Source organism: Vanessa cardui, chromosome 30 (genome assembly GCF_905220365.1).
Source record: "Vanessa cardui chromosome 30, ilVanCard2.1, whole genome shotgun sequence".
Lineage (NCBI taxonomy): Eukaryota > Metazoa > Arthropoda > Insecta > Lepidoptera > Nymphalidae > Vanessa > Vanessa cardui.
The window spans coordinates 2,521,929-2,549,157 of NC_061152.1; the positions used below are offsets into that span (position 1 = coordinate 2,521,929).

At 37.5% G+C, this 27,229-nt stretch overlaps 1 protein-coding gene across 1 annotated transcript; it reads left to right on the top strand.

Annotated features, from left to right (window-relative positions):
• The first annotated feature begins 206 nt into the window (after positions 1 to 206).
• Positions 207 to 22,560, top strand: LOC124542111 (zinc finger protein 57-like). The gene is made up of 12 exons (XM_047120042.1): positions 207 to 409; positions 1,388 to 1,569; positions 2,054 to 2,455; positions 3,781 to 3,950; positions 5,198 to 5,260; positions 6,602 to 6,739; positions 8,390 to 8,467; positions 8,832 to 9,002; positions 17,293 to 17,403; positions 18,440 to 18,551; positions 19,906 to 20,001; positions 22,395 to 22,560. The coding sequence occupies exons 1-12, from the start codon at positions 298 to 300 to the stop codon at positions 22,536 to 22,538; spliced, it is 1,779 nt and encodes a 592-aa protein (XP_046975998.1). The 5' UTR covers positions 207 to 297; the 3' UTR covers positions 22,539 to 22,560.
• The last annotated feature ends 4,669 nt before the right edge of the window (positions 22,561 to 27,229 follow it).

A 27,229-nucleotide genomic window follows, 5' to 3' on the forward strand; every position in this document is an offset into this window, starting at 1 on the left:
GATTTTCAAATAGATTTTATAAAAAAAAACCATAGTGCAGAATTGAATACTTTAATATTTTATTAACCATTTAAAAGTTTTTAGTGTTAGTAAATATATATTAAGTTAACTATTATTTGGTATAATACTTTATAATATATATAGTTTAGTTATACAAAGCAATATTTACATTTTACAATGTTGTGACATTTGACTAACATGGTGTATGACATCTGTGGTCGCGTTAACATCCAAACAAAACATAATGCTTAAAATAAAATCAAAATAATCAATAATAATGTAGTTATAATCGTAATAATGACTGAGATATGCTGTGGATGCCTCAACAATGACCGTAGAATGGTCAAAATTGAGGAATATAATGCGAAAAAATGTTTTTTACAAATCATAAGTGAACTACCGGTAAAAAAACTTTAATTGTATTTAATTCGCTTTTTATTTGTTACTAGCTACAAAGGCAGGGTCTAAACGGGTAGAATAAGGTTTTATATAAAACATAATATACATATATATTATTCGGATTATTTAATTCCGACAACTTTAACAAACAACATAATATTTCAGCCAATATAGAGGATTTTTTTAATGAATTATACTACTAATATAAATATATTTAGAAGTTTTCGAGTTTATTACGTACTGATTGTGGAAGGACTTTATTTTATATTATGCTGTGATTTTATACTTATAATACTCGTCTCTATAATGCTTTCTAGTGATATCTATTGAGTAAATAATGAGGTGTTCAAATAAAGTATCGAATGTGATCAATAAAAACTTTTATTATAACTAAGTATATAAAATAAAACGGCAATCTCATTAATTAACTATTTACATATTTTTTTTGTTATTTGGCGGTAGAATAACTGGTGAGTGGGTGGTACCTACCCAGACTGGCTTGCACAAGTCCCTACCACCAAGAAATGTTGTTAATACATGAATAGTCCCTACTATCCAACCAACATTGATATGAAAATATTATTTATATTTTATACTAAGATTAACTGTAATTTCATACATAATATTATCTCAAAATATGATACTAAACGTGTACACAATTTTTCAATTTCTAAAATCAGAAATAACTAATTTCAAAGAAAATTTTCATCCCCCATTTAAGATGAATGTAGGAGATGAATCAATATAAAATCATTTCATATTGTTCACCCATGTTCTATTTGAGATTCCTCTGTAAAATTTCATCCTACAAGACTAACCAGTATGAAAAGTGCATAGTATGTCAGATCGTCTTTATTAAAAATATATAATGAATAGATAATGATATACTCAAAAATATATATATAGATTCATCAAACATAACATCTGTATGTTACCCTTCACTACTGAATATGTTATTTAAAATTAATTCAAACGCATGATGAAACAGTAGTGCATAAAGACCACACTGTGCCTATTTACTCATACATTTATAATATTCTTTTTCAGAATACCTATTCAGAGAAACAACTGGAGCTGTGCTACGAATGTGCCGGTCTCCTATCAAAGTTTACTAAATACAAACAACGAGTACTGCAGTCGTTCAAAGCGCTCAACAATTATGCTCAAATAGTAAGTTGTACGACAACCTGGAAATTTTCCATTGCAATTTGAATGAAATTAGATGTGACACGACATTTTCCCACAATGTTTTCCTTTACCACTGAGCGTGAGATGAATTATAAACACAAATTAGGCACATGAATATTCGGGCCTCGGCTTGAAAATGCATTTATTTTTTAAGATGCACGTGTTCTAACCACTGTGCTATCGTGGCTATACAATAATTGTTCGCACCTACAATTATTATATAAATATATCTCTAATTCAATTTTAATTAACATTATTTCATCATATATAAAACCTTTTTTTACAATAGTACTTACTTTTACTAACTATTATTGACAATGAAACAATGTATAATTATATTACAAGAATTACTTATATAAACTAGTATTTACAGCAACTTATTGTTTTAATTGAGTTTGGTATCAGAGTGTCTTAGTAAGAGACAATAATAAATATCAGATCTCTAAAACTAAAAATTTATTTACAGGAAATATTACCGTACAAAAATTTAGAAATAAAAACTCTTTACAACATATCAACACCATACTCAGAAATAGAAGATGCACAACCAACGATAGAAGTTATAAAAACAGAAATAAACACTGAAGAATACTTGTCTGATATTAAAGAAGAGAAAGATCTGTCGAACGACGATGAACCATTAATAAAAGTAAAGAAAAAGAAGAAGAAAAATGTTCAAATAAAGAAGGAGACAGACTATGCACAGTTTGTAGAAGTAGAACTAAGCAAAGAAGAGATCTTGGAAGAAATGAAACAGTTAGCGTTGAGAGAAGATTATGTGAATGCAATGTTTCAGTGTGAAAAGTGTGTCATATCGTTCCCTAATGCTGACGACCTCGCTGATCATATAAGTTTGAAGCATGAAATGGTAAGTTAGCCATAACCAATGATGTTCTAGTAAACAGATATGTCATTAACGCGCAAAATGTGAAGACTAGAAAACGTCCCAATTGGGACGTTTGCCTTTAGTCGTTTTACGTTGTAAAACGTTATAATACATCATTATTACGTAATAATACGTTTTGCGTAATTAAAACATCTAGTTATCCCTTTAACTTATTGTGTTTATCAAGCTATCCTTTTTACTTGTAACGAAATGTAAAATAAACGGTCCCCGGCGCGGCACACTGTTTTCTGTTGTTTAGTATGGGTATAACATATCTGTTTTTTAGAATATCATTGGGCATAACATTATTTAAAATTAATGTACATCAAGGTAGCATGGTGAAAGGATCCCTTGGAGTACCCAGAAGAGATGGACAGGGTATTAGGTCACACATAACCCCCCCCCCCGTCCCCACTTGAAATGGGGGTGAGAAGCGTTTTTTTTAAAACAATAATGGCAATGATTTAATTAAAGAATTACTAATATAGCTATTTACCCCTTTTTGTGCTTATCACTTGTCACGACGACCTCCGTGGTCGAGTGTTGTGTACACCGGTTTTCATGGGTACGCCACCCAGGTTCGATTCCCGGCCGAGTCGATGTAGATTATCATTAGTTGTCTACGTCGTCTCGGGTCTGGTTTGTGCCGTCGTTACTTCTGATCTTCCACAACACAAGTGCGTTAGCTACTCACATTGGGATCAGAGTAATGTATGTGGTGTTGTCTCATATTTACTCGTGTGAGACTAGTCCAGGTCAGTAATAGATCAGGATCAAACTTGCTACCTTTTGACATTTCTAGGCCCCTATTATTAACATAGCTTACCCCTTATATGTACAGTATACTAAGAAATTGTATTTGATACAGTTTTAAAGATGAGTAAGCCAGTGTAACTACACAGGGGAGAATCTAAGTCAGTGGCGGATTTACCAATAGGCTAAGTAGTCTGGAGCCTAGGGCGGCAGATTTAGAGGCTTTGTGCAAGCCCGTCTGGGTAGGTACCACCCACTCATCAGTTATTCTACCGCCAAACAACAGTACTCAGTATTGTTGTGTTCCGGTCTGAAGGGTGAGCCAGTGTAACTACAGGCACAAGTGACATAACATCTTAGTTCCCAAGGTTGGTGGCGCATTGACGATGTAAGGAATAGTTAATATTTCATACAGCGTCATTGTCATTGGGTGATGGTGACCACTTACCATCAGGTGGCCTATATGCTCGCGCCAACCTATACCATAAATAAAAAAAATAACAAGATACAATTTGTCAGTCAGCCTGCCTAATTAATTAAATAATCATTTTCAGAATTCGTCGAAGTATAAATGTACTATATGCGAATGTTCGTTCTCGTCTGAGGTTTCGTATAATTATCACACAAACAAACACACACGCAGATACCAGTGCGTCGTGTGTGGGGAGAGGTTTGGGAGCAAGAGGGGGGCCCTGAAACATTACAATATGGTGCACTGTCATAGGTATGTAGCCTACCTTACTTAATGATATACAGGGTTATTGGTAATTCGACGTATATCCGTTAGGAGGTGATAGGGGTGACTATTTGCTATAATTTTAACCCCCATATGCATAATCCAAAAGTGAACCATTTTTGAATTATCACGTTTTTTAGCTTTTTTCAAAATTTGTCAAAAATGCAACTTCAAAAATGTATTTAAAAAAAAGTATCAATTTAAATCTATTTTTTTACTTTTGTTTTATAAAAACGATTAAACACTGGATATTTGTCATATTTAAATAATAATTATCAGTCCAAATTTAAAAATGCGAGACGGAGAGATTTTTATTTCCTCAAAAATGCCTTCAAAACTAAAGAAAATCATGATGGAACTTTGCCTGCAGATTATTTTAAAAACATAACCGTTTTCTTAGCTTTACAAATATGTATAAAAAGAAGGAAATTATTTAAAATCAATCGCAATAAAATCACCAGAGTTGTTGTCCGTGTATGATATACAAAAACCTTAATCTCGAATCACTCTATCTATTAAAAAAAACCGCATCAAAATCGGTTGCGTAATTTCAAAGATCTAAGCATACATAGGGAAAGACAGATAAGCGACTTTGTTTTATACTATGTAAGATATATTTTTAGAACCAGAAGTAGGTAGTAGGTTAACCTCTAAAACAATTATCTTTAATTTAAAATAACAATCAATCCACCACAATAGAATAACATTTAGTCTACAACACAAATAACCAACAATAATCACATTACACCGTAATAATTATATTCGCGATCTCAATCTGTCAACTACGAATCTCCCGCCTTTTCTTTTTTTTTTTAAAGGAAAGTTGTGTGACTTGACGCAGATGTTGCTTTTTTATTTCAACAATATTATATTAATATTGTTTTAAATTTTCGCGATTACACATTGAAATAAAACTAGTTATAACGGATTTGAATCGTCTACCCGTGACCACGAACGCTGTAAAGTGCTCGAAACGTCGGGATGTTAAAAATAATTAATATACGCGATTAAAATCCGTTATAACTAGTTTTATTTCAGTATTACATTATTTTTTATAATTGTTGAATATGTACATTAGATGATTGTGTATGTATATTATTATTATTATTGCCGCTGTGTGCGTGCGAGAAAGGGAAGGCAGGCAGACTGGCGCCGTAACGCGTTACGTAACGAAGCAGCTTACCCCCTATAAGAAGTTAACACTTGTTATAACTTGTTATGTTTTTCTTTTACAGGACTGACATGGATTATGATTATGATGTTAACAATGAAAATTATCCCCAACATACAGATCAAAGGTAATATCATATAATGTATATTATTTACCCGAGCGAAATTTTTAAAATTTACCAAACTTCTCCCAAACGTGGGGTATCCGAGAAATATAGTAACAGCCTGTAAATTACCCACTGCTGGGCTAAGGCCTCCTCTTCCATTAAGGAGAGGGTTTGGAAAATATTCCACCACGCTGTGCCAATACGTTGGAATGCACATATGAATTTCTATTAAATGAGACACATGCAGGTTTCCTTACGATGTTTTCACCGATGTACCGTCGTATATATAGTGCTCTATCTAACCACTGGGCCATCTCAGCTCTTCCGAGAAATATAGTATACACAAAATGTTTTTGGCTGTTCGTACTACCATTGGAATGGTATATATATATATGTCACTGTGAGATAACAAAATTCGTTAGATAACAATCTATCTCGTGAGATTGTAAATGGTCGATATATTGTGAACCGTCAAATATGATTGCAATTTAACGCATTATTTTTCGCTATACTGTAATCTGTCAATGGTAAGCTGTCGAATTGTGAACTGTAGAACGGATGCATGTCCCGCGCTGATTGGTTGAACGTTATTTCCCCCGCCACCCCGGAATTCACCATATTATATAAGATTTTAAATTAACATGGTTATTTTTATTATTAAAGTTATTAATTTCGGGATATTTACCATGTTTTTTATTTTATGTCTCCTGAAAAAGACATTCGTAGATAATGTCGAAATATCGAGCATCAACGAACAAAAATAATAAACATGGTAAATATCCCGAAATTAATAACTCCACCATATTATTTCAACGTAAAATTATAATCTATTTCACGTTTATTCAATTTGCAATAAAACACAATTAAATAATTCACAGAATTTCGTTAGATTACAATCTGTCTCGTTAGATTGTAATCTAATTTAACTTGGTGGTAGGGCTTTGTGCAAGCCCGTCTGGGTAGGTACCACCCACTCATCAGTTATTCTACCGCCAAATAACAGTACTCAGTATTGTTGTGTTCCGGTCTGAAGGGTGAGTGAGCCAGTGTAACTACGGGCACAAGGGATATAAAATCTTAGTTCCCAAGGTTGGTGGCACATTGACGATGTAAGGAATAGTTAATATTTCTTACAGCGTCATTGTGACTACTCACCACTGGGTTCAAACCCAGGCAAGCACCACTATATATATGTGCTTAATTTGTGTTTATAATTCATCTCGTGCTCAGCGGTGAAGGAACACATCGTGAGGAAACCTGCATGTGTGAAGAGGAGGCCTTATCTCAACAGTGGGAAAATTACAGGCTGTTACTTTACTTTACTTATATATATATATATATATATATATATATGTGTTCCAGTGCCCCGGACGATCGGGCGTCGTTCCCGTGCGAGTTCTGCGGGAAGACGTTTAAATGGCGCACGTCGCTCCGAAAGCATCTGGAGACGCATCGCATCGAGACCGGCGAGAAGAGGAAACCCTACTGCGCACCTTGCAGGTACTCGCATTTATTTAGGTTTAAAAAAAAAACGTACTAAATTTTTTTTTTTCAAATGTTAGACAACATCACATACATTATTCTGATCCCCCATCAGAAGTAACGACGACCCGAGACAACATAGAAAACTAATGGTAATCTACATCGACTCGGCCGGGAATCGAACCCGCGACCTCGGAGTGGCGTACCCTTGAAAACCGGTGTACACACCATTCGACCACGGAGGTCGAGCTTAATACATACAATCAATTTTATATTGATAATTTCTATTCGGTGTCGTATTAAGCTCAATAACCAATCCCCCCCCAGGGGGGCCAAATCTAAGAGACTCGGTCTTGTTTTAAACACAATACGCAAACCACTCAGGGAATACAAACCTAAGAACCTCGGTACCGTCTCAAAGAATACACAATTTATTCCCCCCCCTCCAAAGAGGTCAAATCTAAGAGTCTTGATCCCGTTTTTAACAGCACGCAATTCACCCTCTCCAAAGATGTCGAACCTAAGAATCTCTGTACATTGAAATAAAACTAGTTATAACGGATTTTGAATGTATTAATTATTTTTGACATCCCGACGTTTCGAGCACTTTACAGCGTTCGTGGTCACGGGTAGACAGTCTACCTAGTCTAGTCTAGTCTAGTTTTATTTCAATGTGTAATAATCGCGAAAATTTAAGACAACATTATGTGAATCTCTGTACTGTCTTAAACAATACACAATTCAAGCCCCCTCCTTCCACAGAAGTCAAATTTGAGAGATTTGATCTCGTTTTAAATAGCACGCAATCCCCCCTCCAGATATGACAAACCTAAGAGTCCCGTCCTAAACACAACAGTCAAACCTCCCCCCCCAGTGAAGGCAAGTATAAGAGATTCGGTTCCATCTTAGATATTATAATTCCCGAACCCAAGACATCTTCTAAGCACCTAGGCCAAGCCCTAATAATCATTGGCGAGGTGGTCCCAAAAATAATAGTTTAATCCAATAAATAGTTATTTTATCTATATATCTATAATAAAATTATGTAATCTCCGTAACTAATAATTATAGATGTTTTCACTTGTAAAAAGCTACATTATTGCCGATTTCTATTGGTCAACAACAGCCTGTAAATTCCCACTGCTGGGCTAAAGGCCTCCTCTCCCTTTGAGGAGAGGGTTTGAAACATATTCCTCGACGCTGTTCCAATGCGGGTTGGTGGAGTACACATGTGGCAGAATTTCTATGAAATTTGTCACATGCAGGTTTCCTCATGATGTTTTCCTTCACACATCGGTTAAGATGCACGCTTTCTAACCACTGGGCCATCTCTGCTATAGGACATTAATTGTATTTATAACTAGCTGTACCCTCAACCTTATACGCGTTTGAATTTAACAACAAAAAAATATTATTCTAGCCTAATTTACTCCTTATTATATCAGTTATCTGCCGGTGAAAGTCCCGTCGAAATCGGTCCAGCCGTTCCAGAGATTTTCCGGAACAAACAGACAGACAAAAATTGTAAAAAATGTTGTTTTGGTATATGTACCGTGTACATACATATGCATTGAGTATTAAGGGCTATTTTAATATTACAAACAGACACTCCAATTTTATTATATGTACATAGCTAGCTAAGCTTAATAATGAATTAAAATTTCACAGATTGTCCTTTACGACGACATCTAATCTACAAAAGCACGTTCGAACAAGTTCGAAACATCAAATACAACTGAAACTAAGGTAATATAAATAACATAGTAACAGCCTGTTCATTTCCCACTGCTGAGATAAGGCCTCCTCTTCCATTAAGGAGAGGGTTTGGAACATATTCCACCACGCTGTTCCAATGGTTGGTGGAATGCACATGTGGCAGAATTTCGATGAAATTAGACACATGCTTTCCTCACGATGTTTCCATTACCGAGCATGAGATGAATTATAAACACAAATTAAGCACATATATATATATATATATATACATCAGCTGTTGTTTTAATGTTACAAACAGACACTCCAATTTTATTATATGTATATATAAGATTTATCTAAACAGATATACTACTAAGTCGTGTTGTACTGTAACTAAACAGAGGATCTATTCCAGGAAGCTAACAGAATCTCTACCGGATCTGACCGGTCAGGATAAGCACAAGGCCCAAATCGAAATCAGGAAGTCCGTGAACAAATCCAGACACCAGTTCCCCTGTACGCAGTGCGACAAGAGATTCCTCTGGCGAGGGAATCTTTTAAGGCACATGAACAGTCACGCTGCAAAGTAAGTTATATAATATTTAACATGTTATAACATGTATTAATCGTATGTACGTATGTTATGTAACAACAACAACAGCCTGTAAATTCCCACTGCTGAGCTAAAGGCCTCCTCTCCCTTTGAGGAGACGGTTTGGAACATATTCCACAATGCGGGTTGGTGGAATACACATGTGGCAGAATTTCTATGAAATTTGTCACATGCAGGTTTCCTCACGATGTTTTCCTTCACTGCTGAGCTCGAGATGAATTATAAAGACAAATTAAGCACATGAATCAGCGGTGCTTGCCAGGGTTTGAACCCGCGATCATCGGTTAAGATGCACGCGTTCTAACCACGCGGCCATCTCGACTCACGTATGTTATGTACAGAGTCGGATTTAAAGGGCTGGAGGCCCCCGGGCCACAAAGTAGTGGGGGCCCTAGACAAACAGAAGCGTGAACAACCTAATAATTATATTATCATGAATAATTTACTTATTTTATTTCAATTGCTAAGCAATGATTTATTTACTTGTATCGGTAACTTTTAAAATATTAAATAATAACATTATTATAATTTGACTATATCTCGGTATTTGTTAACTTGCTGAAAACTGGCCCCCACTAATGTGGAGGCCCCAGGGCAGTTGCCCCGGTTGCCCTCCCCTAAATACGGCCCTGGTTATGTAGATATGAGTCGAGATGGCCCAGTGGTTAGAACGCGTGCATCTTAGCCGATGATTGCGAGTTCACACGCAAGCACCGCTGATTCATGTGCTTAATTTGTCTTTATAATTCATCTCGTACTCGGCGGTGAAGGAAAACATCGTGAGGACACCTGCACGTGACAAATTTCATAGAAATTCTGCCATATGTGTATTCCACCAACCCGCATTGGAACAGCGTGGTGGAATATGTTCCAAACCTTCTCCTCAAAGGGAGAGGAGGCCTTTAGCCCAGCAGTGGGAATTTACAGGCTGTTGTTGTTGTTGTTGTATGTAGATATGTTATGTTTGTGTATATATGACTTACCTAAAAGGTGTACACCTCCGAACCCCTTTCTTTGAGTATTCAATGTCCTCTATCCAAAGGTTGTCTGGAAGAGATCGCTCTTTTGGCGATAAAACCGCCTTTTGTACCGTGTTTGATATTTTGTTGTGTTGTTTCGTGTATTTTTTTTGTTTCGGTGTACAAAAAAAAATTATCTTATATTATTTTTTTTTGACGACCTCCATGGTCGAGTGGTGTGTACACCGGTTTCCATGGGTACGCCACTCTTAGGTTCGATTCCCGGCCGAGTCGATGTAGAGTACCATTAGTTGTCTGTGTCGTCTCGGGTCTGGGTGTTTGTGCCGTCGTTACTTCTGATCTTCCACAACACAAGTGCGTCAGCTGCTCACATTGGGATCAGAGTAATGTATGTGATGTTGTCTCATATTTATTTATTTATATATAATATATATCACAATCCTTACTATGACTATATTGGAAATAACATACATTACTATGATCCTGCCTCGCACAACCACTTTGTGGAGCTTTCGCCGGCGGTTTTTTCGAACCGATACGACATGGGAACCTTCAAGAGCGTACTCCTCTCTTAAAGGCCGGCAACGCTTCTGCAAGCCCCCTGGTGTTGCAGATGTCCATGGGCGGTGGTAGTCACTTTCCATCAAGTGAACCTCCCGCTCGTTTGCCACCTATGTCATAAAAAAATCCCTATCTAAGCTAAAGTACTTGTGTTGTGGGAGAACAGAAGAAACGACGGCACAAACACCCAGACCCAGACAACATAGGAAACCAATACCACTTTATAACGACACCAGGAAGACAGTTTTAGCCTTTAAAATACCCCCTTAAAGCGACCGACCAAATAATTTAATATGATCACTAATGCTACGTTACTATGAAGACAGTGTTAGCCTATAAAATACCCCATTAAAGCGACCCACCAAATAATTTACTATGATCACCTATGCTACGTTACTAGTGCGACAATGGTAATCTTTAAAATACCCCCTTAAAGCGACCGACCAAATAATTTACTTTTATCACCTATGTTACACTACTAGGAAAACACAGTGGTAGCCTTTAAAAATACCCCCTTAAAACGACCGACCAAATAATTTACTATGATCACTTATGCTACGCTACTAGGAAGACAGTGGTAATCTTTAAAATACCCCCTTAAAGCCACCGACCAAATAATTTACTATGATCACTTATGCTACGCTACTAGGAAGACAGTGGTAATCTTTAAAATACCCCCTTAAAACGACATCTAAAATAATTTACGATGATCACTACTGCTACGTTACTATGAAGACAGTGGTAGCCTTTTAAATACCCCCTTAAAGCGACCGACCAAATAATTTACTATGATCACTTATGCTACGTTACAAGTGAGACGATGGTAACTTTTAAAATACCCCCTTAAAACGACCGACCAAATAATTTACGATGATCCCTTATGCTACGTTACTAGAAAGACAGTGGTAGCCTTTAAAATACCCCCTTAAAACGACCGACCAAATAATTTACGATGATCACTTATGCTACGTTACTAGTGCGACGATGGTAACCTTTAAAATACCCCCTTAAATATATACCAGAGAGGGTATATTAATAAATAATTGGCGAAGATCACTTATGATATGCTATTATTGGTACAATTAAAAGACCCCCTTAAACAGACGCTCCTCCCCATTCATTTACTATAATCGCTTATAATATGACTGTTTTGCATTACAACAAAACAGGTATTATATGTTGGAGAAAACACAGCAATGAAATGAAGAAGCAGTCCTTATGATTCTGTACTCTTTTCTTACTATCATAGATAATTAATCTAAAATACCTTCTATTTCTGGCACCAGAGGGCGCCATAAGTACTTTACCGCCATTGTAGCTGTTGAGCGTCATTGCAGTCTTCATCATCAGCAAGCTCCTTGTATCATTGCTGTGTTTTCTCCAACATATAATACCTGTTTTGTTGTAATGCAAAACAGTCATATTATATGCCTCCGAAAACACAGCAATGAAATGAAGACCTGTTTGATATCTGCTGGTGATCAGAAATAACAAACCACAAGAATGTAATGTGAAAGCAAATTGTTAAAATAAGATTTTTTTATTTTTTTTTAAAAACTTTTAATTATAAATCTTATTAACTTCTAATTAAGAGAAATCAATTTTACAAATGTCCTTATGTATCTAAAAGTTAGGAACCAAAATCATTTGTATCTTGTAGATACTACTGTTATATTAATAAACTAATAAAAGAAATATAAAATAACAATCAAACTTATGATTAAGTTAACAAAAATAATATGAAAGCTTTGTGAAACCAAAAATATAATTATAGTTCAGTCTTAATCTTGAGATCAAATCATTAATCACTAAAATCAATAGGTATTGTAATTAAACTGTTTTAAAATTATTGTAAAGTGAACCTACTGCAGCTTCACTAGTCTGAGATCTGTCTACATTTTTGCAGTAATATCTTGAAAAAGTCTCTATACTCCTCCAATTACCTCTCTCTAGTATCTCTTGAACTGGTCTATTGTCCAACCATCCCCGAGAAGCTACTGCTGATCTTATGCTACCTGGAGAAGCATCAATCTTGGCTAATCTAAATCCTGACCTTACCCATCCTGCAATCATTGTCTTAGATGCAGGTCTTACAACTCCAGATAATGAGATAAAAAGTGATTCTACTTTTTTATCTTGGTCCCGTCTTGACTTTGAGATCTCAATCAATTTTTTTATATGAGTAACTGGGCAAATCTTTGGGTCTTGATGCCTTATTAGAAGCCAGCCTGATTGCCTATGAATGCTTGTATCCGTTTTTGAACCAAATCTAGGCCAGAATGTAGTAGTATGGTCAGTTTCTACAAACCCTTGGTCACTGAGTTCTAGCAGGGTCAGATCATGGAGCCTTCGACCCGAGGCAAGTAAAAGGATAAGTGCTGTTCGTCTGCTTTGTTCAAACAAAGAGTTGGTAACCTTAGATGTCTTTAACCACTCCAACAGAATATTAACGTCCCACACAGGGGATTTAGGTGAATGTGGTTGGGAGAGGCTTATAGCCTTTAAAACTTGATTAATAAAGAAGTTCTTTGATAAGCTTTCTGTTGCTGCACAGCATGTTGCCACAGCGGACTTATGTAATAAAATTGTACTGTATGCAAACTTTTCTTGTAAATACAAATTAGCTAGAAATCTGGCTACCTCCTTACCCTCAGGTCTCTTACTTTGCACATTATGTATTCTACTCCAACGTAGCCACCTCTTTAACGGTGCACTGTAGGTATTTAAAGTAGCTGGACGCCAGCTCTTTCTTAACAAAAGTCGTTCCTCATTACTCCATTCGGTTATCTGATCCTCCCACCCATAATCTTCCAAGCCTGAAGCTTTAATCTGTCCACTTGAGGTGGGCTGATCCCTGTTGTCCAGTCTATTAAAACTCTCTGGAGATTCTCTATTTGCAGAGGAGGAACCACTGCGCGGGACTGCAGGTCCGGGAACCAAAAGCATTGGGTCCACTGGGGCACTACTACATAGTATATCCCCACTGCGCTGTTGAGATGTGCTAAGACTCTAGGTATCATGCTTGGAGGCGGGAATATCCATGCTGTTTGAAAGATCCACTTTTGGCTGAAGGCGTCGCAAAAAAGAGCCGAGCCATCTCTTGAGTTTAGAGTTACATACCTTGGTACAACAGCAGTCTCTTTTGATGCAAACAGATCTACCTCTGGAATCCCCCAAAGGTCGAATATTCTCTTTGTGGCTGGTGGCAGCAGATGCCACTCTGGTATTGGTCTTCCTCTTGACAAGCGATCTGCAATGCCGTTTAGGTTTCCTGGCAAGTAGAATGCTGTCATCTGTATATTGAGCTGACAAGTCAGTTCCAGCAACCTGGTTGTTAGTCCTAATAGGTTTATTGATCGGGTTCCGCCCTGGTTCCGGATGTACGCTACTAGGGTTCTGTTGTCCGATTGTACCAGAATGTGTGCATTTTGTAACCGTGAATTCTGAGACTTGATCACTGCAAAGACGGCATACATCTCCTTCATATTGGAGTGCCAGTTTCTTTGGTTTGGAGCCCACCTTCCTGACAGATACTGATCGTTTAGACTCGCTCCCCAGCCCGCATCCGCTGCGTTTGTGGTTAAGAAATGAGTTACCTGTCTCTTTTCTAGTGGAGTTGAACTGCTCTCTACTGCATCCAACCACCACCTCAAGTCTTCTCGCACACTGGGAGTCAATACTCTCTTTGGGCCTTTCCCAATAAACTTTTTTAGGAAGAGTTGTAACCTCCGGCAGTGGAGCCGGCCCTGAGGATTCGCGTGGTTGGCAAAGTTTAACATGCCCAACATCCTCTGAAGCTCTCTTAACGAGCAGCTGTCTCGGCGCAACATGCCTCTCAGGCAGTCTTTTATACTTACAACTTTTTGAGTTGGTAAGGCTATTGTCCGATTTTGAGTGTCCCAGATTAGACCTAAGTACTCCAGCCTTTGTGTGGGATTGGTAATGGATTTCTTGTAATTTATCCACCATCCCAAGGACTCCAAGATAGCCAGTGTTTCCGCAACCTGTGCCAATAGCTTGGTTCTGTCCTGACAGGCCAGTAAAAAATCGTCCAGGTACACAATGAGACGTATACCTCGACCTCTGAGGACCTCGGCCACCCAGTTTGAGACTGCTGCAAACGTACGGGGCGCTGAAGACAGGCCGAAAGGTAATGCTGTCAACTGGAGGATCTCGTCCTTGTATATGACACGCAAAAATCTTCTGTGTGTCTCCGCGATACACAGATGAAAATACGCCTGGTGGATATCGATCTTGGCTAACCAGTCGTTCCCCTGAAGGAATTCTATCACATCTACTTGTGCTATTAAATGGAAATGTCTCGTTGCTACATATGAGTTCAGACCCCTGAGGTCGAAAATTGGGCGCAGGCCACCATCTGATTTCCTGACTAGGAACATCTTTGAAAAGAAACCCGGGTCTATAGTTGAAGGTTTTTCTAACACACCCTTGCTCTTCAATTCTTCTATCATTTGAGTCATTTCTGGGGATACTTTGGTTGCTAGACATTCCAAAAAATGACTGGTAGGGTATTTCAGAGGAGGCTTCTTCCTGAAAGGTAAGCGGTGATTTGCTATTGACCTTAAAATAAACTGGGTTGCCCCTAGTTCCGACCATTTCTCTATGGAAAATCTTAGGCAACCTCCTCTGAACCCGTGCAGTGAGTCAATTTTCTTTAGATTTAGGGTTTGATCCCTCTGCATTAGGTCGACGTTGACGAAAGGACCGACTCTTCTGTTGCACTGAATGTTTGAATTTCCTATCAAACTTCTTGTTTTTATATTTATTACTAACCTTCTTATTCTGAAAAATATGTTCTCCCCGCTCTGGGTTCTTCCTCTCCTTTAAATAGGCTGGTGTATTCAACCAGACTTGAGACCCTCCGAGGGATTGTATTATAGGCTGTAAAGCCTCTCTACTGAATAAGTATTCAGAGCTGGGCGGGACATTCCTTAGAGTATTTTTAAGGTTGTCATTACCTATTTCTTTAAGAATGCGTTCACGCCTAACCTCTATACATTCAGAACGCTTTCCACAAATAATTTGCATAGTGGTCTCTGAATTTTTATGACATAAAGATCCAGGTCCAAAAGTGTCAGAAATTTTCTCAAACAAGTTATTTGGATTTAAGTTCTGAGAATTAGTACAAGCCTAGTCAACAATAGTTTGTAAACCTGTTTTTAATAATTGACGTTGTTCCAATACCTGATTGGATAGCCCGGCTAAAAGTAACTCAGTTAAAGCAAGGTAGTCCTTGCTTTTATTAAAGTGACATAATTCATCGTTAACTTGAAGCCCAGTGAACCCTGGTGTTGCTAAGGAACTCTGTAAAACTTGCTTATACCTAATGCCTTTCCAAGCCTGAGAATCAAATTGTTGTAACTTATTTAATTCTAAATATCTCTCTTTATCACTAGTTGGCATAATCTTTTTTCTATCAACATCTGTATTTAGGGAACCCCAATTAAGCGACATTGATTCGGGTTGGCTAGGTAATGTTAGAAATTGTTCTGAATTATTATTAGGAAATTGTAAATTTTTATTAGGAAACTGTTGTAAATTGTTATTACTTCTAGTACTAGGAACAGCTTTATTATAATTCTGTTGATCCGATGAATTATAATACATAGGGCTACATTGACTGAAATAATTAGAAATGTACGCCATTTGTGACATTAAAACATCAACCCGCGGATCGGTAAAATCTTTTTTTGACCTGTACTTACGTGCTGTTGTACGAGATCGTTTATTTGGTAAGGGTGATGCAGTACCATCCTCGAACTCCGAGGACGAGGATGAACTGTTCCCTGACGATCTAGACACAGAGCTCGTAGACGGTATTTGTTCTCCATCCGAAGCAACAGTACCGACACGCTCGTTTTCCTTACCACTACTTACCGGATCCATCTCTGTAGTGAGATACACTGCTGTGTTTTCAAAAGGCACTAAATCCTACACTTAGTACACTTTTTAACAAACTTTTTAAGACTTTGTATTTTAAGAAAAAAATTTCGAAGCAATTCGAACGAATCACAAGAATGCAATGACGCTCAACAGCTACAATGGCGGTAAAGTACTTATGGCGCCCTCTGGTGCCAGAAATAGAAGGTATTTTAGATTAATTATCTATGATAGTAAGAAAAGAGTACAGAATCATAAGGACTGCTTCTTCATTTCATTGCTGTGTTTTCGGAGGCATATAATACATTACTAGCATTGTCTATGCTAGCCTTTATACCCCCCTTAAACCAACAAAAAACCCAAACACATACACAATGACCTCAACGATCTCTTACCCCCAAAGAAACTATGAAGTTTTAATCGCTTATGATACATTACTTATGAGACAATGCTAGCCTTTATACCCCCTTAAACCGACAAAATAAAATAAATAAATATAAATATGAGAAAACATGGCATACATTACTCTGATCCCAAAGTAAGTAGCTAAAGCACTTGTGTTATGGAAAATCAGATGTTACGACGGTACCACAACACCCAAACCCAAGACAACATAGAAAACTAATGATAATCTACATCGACTCGGCCGTACGAACCCGGGACCTCGGAGTTACGTACCCATGAAAACCGGTGTACACACCACTCGTCAACTAATACTCACACACACACACACAATAACGTCCCCTGACTCTTAAACAACACAGAAATAATTTCCAATGCCCACTTACCATATTATATATGTAGTTGTATGTAACTTCCAGGGCAAACGGTGATCTGATCTGCAAGCCTTGCAACCGGACGTTCTCGTCGATAGCGACCTACCAGCAGCACATGAAGATAAGCAAGAAACACGTTTCCGAGAACGATTTCAAGTGAGTGATTAATTCGGATGTGATAATATAATAGTTTTTATTTATTTACATAAGAATTAACAACATTAAATGCTTAAATATATATATACAAATATGAACTAAAACTAGTTACCGTATAAATCTTGACCGCGTGGAATGGCAAGAATGCTAGCAGCGTTTCCCCGTTGAATCGTAATTCCGATCCTCTGGGCAAACGAACCAGCCCTCCTGTCACCAGTGGAGGCAATACGAGGTGTTATACTTTTGATGAAGCTTTTTGCACCACTACTCCAAGGGCCAAGCGTTTCGACAGCAAATGGAACAAAAAAGTAATTAGATATAATACACGAATATTTAGTTACAATTGGGTGAAAATAAGTAAAGATCAAATTGGTATAACAACAGCCTGTAAATTTCCCACTGCTCGGCCTTTGAGAAGCAAGTTTGGGATGTATCCACGCTGTTCCAATAGGCTATTTGACAATGCGAAAAATAAAAGGCAAAAAATAAAAATAAATGGCCGAGCAGTGGCAAATTTACAGGCTGTTGTTATACCAATTTGATCTTTACTTATTTTCACCCAAAAGGCTATTTGACAATGCGAAATATAAATTGTGAATTATTGTAATCAGCGTATATTATGAGTTTAAAAATGGTTACTTACTGACGAAACTTGAAAGTAATACGTAATTTATTCAAAAATCAATAAATAAAAATGCATTTTTTTTTCAAACGTTTGTCACGTGACACAAAACGCTTCTGATTGGCCGGGCTTATAATGAAGTCACTTTCTTCAATACAGCAAAGTGACGTCACCGACCCCATTGCAGCGCCATATTGTCCGCATTGTCAAATAGCCTTTTCTACATATTTATGTACTAATTGTCGCTCCCGTTTTAGCGGTTGGTTATCATATGTCAGGCAAATGAGTAGCCCATGTCCTTTCTTGGAGTTAAAGTTTGCCTCACACCAAATTTCATCAAATTTGGTTCAGCGGTTTGCTCGTGACAGAGCGACATATATACATATATATGTCAATGAGTTTATGACTTACCAGGTTCATGTGCAGCGACTGCGGTAAGAGATTCCCGACGAAGTCTCGCCTGAGGGATCACATCAACTGGGAGCATCTCAAGAACTACGTGTACAGCTGTGACGAGTGTCAGAAGGTAAGTGGTAGCGTTACTTGGTGGTAGGGCTTTAATTTAGGTACCACCCACTCATCAGATATTCTACCGCAAAACAACAGTACTCAGTATTGTTGTGTTCCAGTGTAACTACAGGCACAAGAGACATAACATCTTAGTCCCCAAGGTTGGTGGCACATTAATGTAAGGAATAGTTAATATTTCCTACAGCGTCATTGTCTATGGGTGATGGTGACTACTTACCATCAGGTGGCCCATATGCTCGTCCGCCAATCTATTCTATAAAAAAACTTGGTAGTAGGTATCACCATCTATCGCAAATTCTACTTCTAAACAGTGATATAATAATAATAAATATGAATATAAAATGGACAACATCACATACATTTATTTATGAGTGGAAACTTGATTGGCTTGTGATTTAATTTGTATTTGTTAATATTTAGACTTATTGTACTGTTTGTTTCCCAAATAAAATAAAATAAAAATATATTACTCTGATCCCAATGTGAGCAGCTAACGCACTTGTGTTGTGGAAGATCAGAAGTAACGACGGCACAAACACCCAGACCCGAGACGACATAGACAACTAACCGATCGCACAAGGATCAATTCTTGGACCTTTTGTATTCCTCATATATATAAATGACTTGCCCTTTCTTGTTGGGAACAAACATGATACAGTTTAGTTTGCTGATAGCTCTTTGGTTTTTAAAGTTAATACATTGCTTTAGCGTAAATAATCTTAGGCTGAAGATCAGAGGTAACGACGGCACAGACACCCAGACCCGAGACGGCATAGACAACTAATGACAATCTACATCGACTCGGGACTTCGGAGTGGCGTACCCGTGAAAACCGGTGTACATATTCGACCACAGAGGTCGTCAAATATGGTTATAGTATATCTGTGTATGTGTGTAGTATATCTGCGACGACCTCCATGGTCGAGTGGTGTGTACACCGGTTTTCATGGGTACGCCACGCTGAGGTCCCGGGTTCGTACGGCCGAGTCGATGTAGATTACCATTAGTTGTCTATGTGGTCTCGGGTCTGGGTGTTTGTGCCGTCGTTACTTCTGATCTTCAGCCTAAGATTGCTAACGCTAAACCAAAGAGCTATCAGCAAACTCTACTGTATCATGTTTGTTCCTAACAAGAAATGGCAAGTCATTTATGTATATGAGGAATAGAAAAGGTCCAAGAATTGATCCTTGTGGGTGTAGTTTTCTATGTTATTTCGGGTCTGGGTGTTTGTGCCGTCGTTACTTCTGATTTCCATAACACAAGTGCGTTAGCTACTTACATTGGGATCAGAGTGATGTATGTGATGTTGTCTCATATTTATGTGTATGTATGTGTGTTTTTGTTCGAAGGTTTTCAAGACAAGTAACTCAGTGTACCTTCACAAGCAAGTGCATAAAAAGGACGTCGTCGAGCATCTCTGCGATCACTGCGGGAAGCCATTTCCGGTGAGCTTTCATTCAAAATCATAATAAACTTTATTCAAGTAGGCCTTTACAAGAACTTTTGAATCGTCATCTAACAATTAAGTGAAGCTACCGGTTCGGAAGAGTCGAGATGGCCCAGTGGTTGGAACTCGTGCATTTTAACCGATGATTGCAGGTTCAAACCCAGGCAAGCACCGCTGATTCATGTGCTTAATTTGTCTTTATAATTCATCTCGTGCTCAGCGGTGAAGGAAAACATCGTGAGGTAACCTGCATGTGACAAATTTCATAGAAATTCTGCCACATGTGTATTCCACCAACCCGCTTTGGAACAGCGTGGTGGAATATGTTCCAAAACCTTTTCCTCAAAAGGAGAGGAGGCCTTTAGCCCAGCAGTGGGAATTTACAGGTTGTTGTTGTTGTTGTTGTTGTTGTACCGGTTCGGAAAGTAGATTCCACCGAGAAGAACCGGCGAGAAAGTCAGTAGTTACTCTTTTTCAACATTTAAAAAAATAAAAAGTCAAGAGAGTTAAATGCAATTATTTAAATTAATATATCCTGCTTGGAAGTCAACAGCAAAAATACAGAAAATAAATGGCGCGTGTTTTGAGACGTTTTCTATATCGCACAACTCTGTGGAAGCTTTTAGATTTTTTCTGATACGACTTGGGTACCTTCAAGAAAAAAACGTACTCTTTCCTTAACTCTTAATCGGGCAGAAAGAAAAAATCAGTTCTTCATGGCTTAGGTATATGCTCTTGGGTTCTGACGTTGATATTTGATATATGAAAGCTATATACAATGATATTCTAATAAACAGATATGTTATACCCAGGGCTGGGCAAAATATATGATTTGCTTTAATTGAAATACGAAATACAAAATATATTTAAGAGGGGTATTTGAAATATAAAATACAAAATACTGTATTTAAGTTATTTTTAATTGAAATACAAAATACATAATAAAAAAATGTGAATGAGTTATGAGTTTTTAATGCATTCACAATGCTATGTTTAGTATTTGAAAATTCCTAAAAGTATTATAAAAAATTCGACACCCCTTCACATACATCTCGTTGGTCGCTGATCCTACTCGTGTATATGTGAAAGGGTGTTGAATTGATTCTAATACTTTTAGAAATTTTCAAAACCAGAGTTCCATTTCATAAAATTTTTTTTTCACTCCATTTACTTCAGGTGTCAGTCTAAAAAACTTATCAAATCTTTTTTCCAAAGAAAGATGTGGCCTTGAATGTAATCTAGAGCTGTAGCAATTGGTTTTAATACTTCGATGAATTCTTCCAAGTATTCTAGTTCTATAGCAGATAAAGTGTTAGTCTTTTCCAACTTAGCAAAAAGTTCATTTAATTTGGATTTGCTTCTCATCTGCACTACAGAATCATAAAGAGTTCCATCTTGTGGGACAGGGACATATTAACTGATGTCCAAGACAGTCTTTTATGGTTTCAGCCGATTTGGGTCTTCTGGACATATTCCATCACCAGGTACATTTAGCAATTGCTGAATAGTGAATCCTGCTAATATGAGAATCTTTGATGAAATTATTCATATCTGTTGTTGCCAGAAGACTTAATGTGTGGCTGGCGCATCTGCGGTGCCTAGGCAAGTATAGTTTTCTCTCCCTTGTTTCATTTTCTGTAATATTTACTGCTTCAATACCATCATTACACTTTCGAGCCTCGCACTCACACTCACGACCGTTAAGTGAAGATTAAATGTATTTAAAAGTTTAAATGTATTTTTAAGCCTCAAGAATTTGAAATACAAATTACTAAATACCTTTGCGTCAGGTAATTGAAATACAAATTGCAAATTACATTTTAAGGAAGTAATTGAAATAAAAATACCAAATACATATTTGTATTTTAATTACAAGTGATTAAAATACTGCCCAACCCTGGTTATATGCATACTAAACAACAGAAAACAGTGTACCGCGTCGGGGACCGTTTATTTTAGTTTATTTTTACATTTCGTTAAAATTAAAAAGGATAGTTTGATAAAAACAATAAGTAAAAGGGATAACTAGATGTTTAAATTGCGCAAAGCGTATTACTACGTAATAATGATGTATTATAACGTATTACTACGTAAAACGACTAAAGGCAAACGTCCTAATTAGGACGTTTTCTAGTCTTCACTTTTTGCGCGTTAATAACATATCTGTTTACTAGAACATCATTGGCTATATACATATATACCAGTAAAATAATTTTGTATATATCTAAGATTATTTTAGGTAACCATTATAAAATATGGGGTATTTAGCTGGATTAGGCGAGTGGGATCTCCCTGTGTCCGATCAAGGGTCAACCCTTGCGCCCGCCCTCGGCGCTGCCGTCCTCGGGCCATGGGTAGCCAGTCCCACCAGACGAGGGTCTCGTGTTGCAGAACCACGCGAAGCTGCGCAGCCACATCCTGGGCCGGCACGTGCGCGCGGCGGCGCACGCGTGCGGCGCGTGCGGCGCGCGCTTCGCGTGGCACTCGTGCCTGTCGCGCCACGTGCGCCAGAAGCACGCCGGTACACGCGACTGACCGACTGCCGCCTTTCATTTGCACCCCCCCCTCCCACAACAAATATAAGCCGCAAAGTGTATTAGACAACGGAAACTATGAAATCTACTGGGATACAACGATAATAACTGACAAGACCATATATTATTTATTTAAAATACTTTATTGACCAATAACATGAGTTGTGACAAAAGGCGGACTTAATGCCTGAAGGCATTCTCTGCCAGTCAACCTTTAGGCCAAATAGAAAGTCATGAAGACGGTAACAATAAATACGATAGTAATAATAATAAAACAAGAACATAGATAAAATGTTATATATATGCATAAGAATACAAATTTATAATTATATATACATATATGATATAAAATAATAGACCACATATCACCGTTCACGACAAAACCAATAGAACTGTTTATTTGATTGACGTAGCTGACCCTAATTCACACAACGTACAAACCACAATCTCTGAAAAATTAATTAACGTTACGAGAGTAACCTTAGCCTTCAATACGGTGTCATGACATTTGATTCTATATCATAATTTGTATCACATTACTATTGCATATTATTAGTATAGCAGGGGCTATTGAATTTACTTTATTATATACAATTATTATTGTAATTAATATTATTTTATATGGCATAGCATTTAATACTGGCATGTAACACTATTTCTTATTTTAAATATGATTGAGCTGTCAATAGAAAACAATTGGACGATAGTGTGGGATTGTAACAAAAGATAGAGAGGTTGGAACATCATTGTAAAACGATAATATTATTTTGGCCATCCCGAACTACTGAGATTACAGTAAACATCAAGACCTTGCTATAGAAATTAAAACGCAATGGAAACAGAGCCGGATTTAAAGGTCTGGAGGCCCCCGGGCCACAAAGCAGTGGGGGCCCTAGACAAACAGAAGCGTAGACAACCTAATAATTATATTATCATAAATTAATTATTTTTTTTATCTCAATCAGTAAGCTATGATTTATTTATTTGTATTGGTAATTTTTAAAATATTAAATAATAACATTATTATAATTTGACTATATCTTGGTATTTGTTAACTTGCTGAAAACTGTGGCCCCCACTAATGTGGAGGCCCCAGGGCAGTTGCCCCGGTTGCCCTCCCCTAAATACAGCCCTGAATGGAAAGCACAAACAGTTCACATAGTCCCAATAGTCCTTTCATCGACAGGTATCGCACCGAAATCTCTAACAAAGAGTTTGACCACCTCACAAATGTCCGCATATATACGCCACATGCTCCAGAAAGCCATAATTCTTAACACATGCCGTATCACCCGGAAATTTATGTCATCTTCATCATCATCGTCCACGATTTTAGTTTAAACACTCCTTATCACTTGGCTGCCCGCGTTTTTGGTTTAAACACCCTCGAAAGAGGAGAAACATTAAATGTTAAAAATGATAATAATAATAAACATTTATTGAGCAAATTACACGACATTCACACAACATAAAAAACGTAACATTACAAAGTATCATTTACCCTAAAATACATGAAACAAGAAAAAAAAATAATAACTAAAAATACAACTACAACAGAACAAGTTTTGAGAGTAAAAATTAATAATTAAAATAATATTGAACAATAAATAGTGTGCAGCGGTGTAATTTAGCCAAAAGGCGATCCACTCAGTGAAAAATAGAAACATGATTGCTTCTACACTAATTTTCAGCGGCCTCCTACGAATACGAACTGCCCGTGAGCTAGAATAAACAATAATTAAACAAAAATATATTATTGTAGTCCAAGTTACTCATTATTATATCAGTTATCTGCCAGTGAAAGTCCCGTCAAAATCGGTCCAGCCGTTCCAGAGATTGGCCGGAACAAACAGACAGAAGTCTTGTGTCCAATGGATTGGAATATTGTACAGTGTGTTGGCTTACTATTAAATGAATCTGTACATATAATATAAAATTGGTGTGTCTGTTTGTAATATTAAATAGGCTATTTGACAATACGAAAAATAAATCGTGAATTATTGTAATCAGTGTATATTATGAGTTTAAAAAGGGTAATTTACTAACGAAAGTTGAAAATAATACTTAATTTATTCAATTATCCATCAATAAAAATGTAAATTTTCAAACGTTTGTCACGTGACACAAAACGCTCCTGATTGGCCGGGCTTATAAAGTCACTTTCCTGTAAACTTTGCTTTTCTACAATATGTACCACAGATTAAAATACAAGAAAGTGACGTCACCAACACCATTGCAGCGCCATATTGTCCAAGTAATGTACTAAAAATAAATAAAACAAATTTTACTGGGTTCCTTAACTTCTACTAAATAATATAAATCGATTTTAAAAACCAGTCAAATAGCCTATTGGCCCTTATTCACTCAATACATATGTATATACATACATATACCAAAATAATATTTTTTAAAATTTTTGTCTGTCTATCTGTTTGTTTCGGCTTATCTCTGGAACGGCTGGACTAATTTTGACAGGACCTTCACTGGCAGATAACTGATATAATAAAGATTACATAACTTAGGCTACAATAATATTTCTTTTTGTTAAATTCAAACGCGTACAAGGTCGCGGGCGCAGCTAATATACAAATAAATCTCTACTAATTTTATGATATACGAATCAGTCTCGGCCGAAAATTCTTCTTTTTGCCGAAAAATATCATATTTAAAATTCCATATCTAAATAGAGCGCGAAAACGCTCCTGGCACAATATGGTGCTGCATTGGGGTCGGTGACGTCACTTGCCTATATTTTAATCTGTGGTACATATAGAAGGCAAGCAAGGTTAATAAGTGTCTTCATCATAAGCCCGGCCAATCAGGGGCGTTTTGTGTCACGTGACAAACGTTTAAAAAATGCTTTTTTGTTATGGATTTTTCGAATAAATGAAGTATTATTTCGAACTTTCGTTGTAAATAACCGTTTTAAAACTCATAATATACACTGATTACAATAATTGACATATTATTTTTCGCATTGTCAAATAGCCTATTTAAAAGGACATTTTACGGTGTAACACACAAACGTACACGTTTACTAACGTTAGTTGTTTGTTATGAATATTTGAATTTACATTTTCACGCGTTATACCTGCTTGGGGCCATTTATTTACCACGTAAGACTCTCTTTGCTCGCTTTTGATCCCCTTTTTTTTTTACTTAAAAATAAGGGGGTAGAAAAAATACTACTACACAAACACTATTGAATCGTTAACAATTAAGTGAAGCTACCACCGGTTCGGAAAGTAGATTCTACCGAGAAGAACCGGCGAGAAACTCAGTAGTTACTCTTTTTCAACATTTTAAAAATACAAAGTCAAGATATTTAAATGCAATTATTTAAATTAATATATCCTGCTTGGAAGTCAACAGCAATAATCCAGAAAATAAACGGCGCGTGTTTTGAGACGTTTTCTATATCGCACAACTCTGTGGAATCAGCTTTTCGACGTTTTCCGATACGACTTGAGTACCTTCAAGAAAAGAGCGTACTCCTTCCTAACTCTTAATCGGGCAGAAAGAAAAAATCAGTTCTTTATGGCTTAGGTATATGCTCTTGGGTTCTGACGTTGATATTTGATATGTGAAAGCTATATACTTATACAGGGTTATTGGAAACTCGTTAGAGCACGTGCTGTGCTCTGTTATACAATGCATAATGCAGGATTCTATCCTTACTATTAACCTCACGAAGAAGTCTGAAATGTATGTGATGTTGTCTCATATGTATGAATTTTTTTATGTTGGCGGACGAGCATATGGGCCACCTGAGGTAAGTGGTCACCATCACCCCTAGACAATGAAGCTGTAAGAAATATTAACTATTCATTACATCGTCAATGCGCCACCAACCTTGGGAACTAAGATGTTATGTCCCTTGTGCCTGTAGTTACACTGGCTCACTCACCCTTCTAACCGGAACACAATTATTATTAATATATGGGGTATTTAGCTGGATTAGGCGAAAGGGAAAGTTTTAAGACTTTTTTTAACACGTAAAACGACTAAAGGCAAACGTCCCAATTAGGACGTTTTCTAGTCTTCACTTTTTGCGCGTTAATAACATATCTGTCTACTAGAACATCATTGGCTATATACATATATACCAGTAAAATAATTTTGTATTTATCTAAGATTATTAAAGGTAGCAATTTTAAAAAATTTCGACGACCTCCGTGGTCGAGTGATGTGTACACCGGTTTTCATGGGTACGCCACTCTGAGGTCCCGGGTTCGATTCCCGGCCGAGTCGATGTAGATTACCATTAGTTTTCTATGTTATCTTGGGTTTGGGTGTTTGTGCCGCCGTTACTTCTGATCTTCCATTACACAAGTGCGTTAGCTACTCACATTGGGATCAGAGAAATGTATGTGATGTTGTCTCATATTATTATTATTAAAATATGGGGCATTTAGCTGGATTAGACGAGTGGGAAAGTTCCCTGTGCCCGATCAAGGGTCAACCCTTGCGCCCGCCCTCGGCGCTGCCGTCCTCGGGCCATGGGTAGCCAGTCCCGCCAGACGAGGGTCTCGTGTTGCAGAACCACGCGAAGCTGCGCAGCCACATCCTGGGCCGGCACGTGCGCGCGGCGGCGCACGCGTGCGGCGCGTGCGGCGCGCGCTTCGCGTGGCACTCGTGCCTGTCGCGCCACGTGCGCCAGAAGCACGCCGGCACACGCGACTGACCGACTCC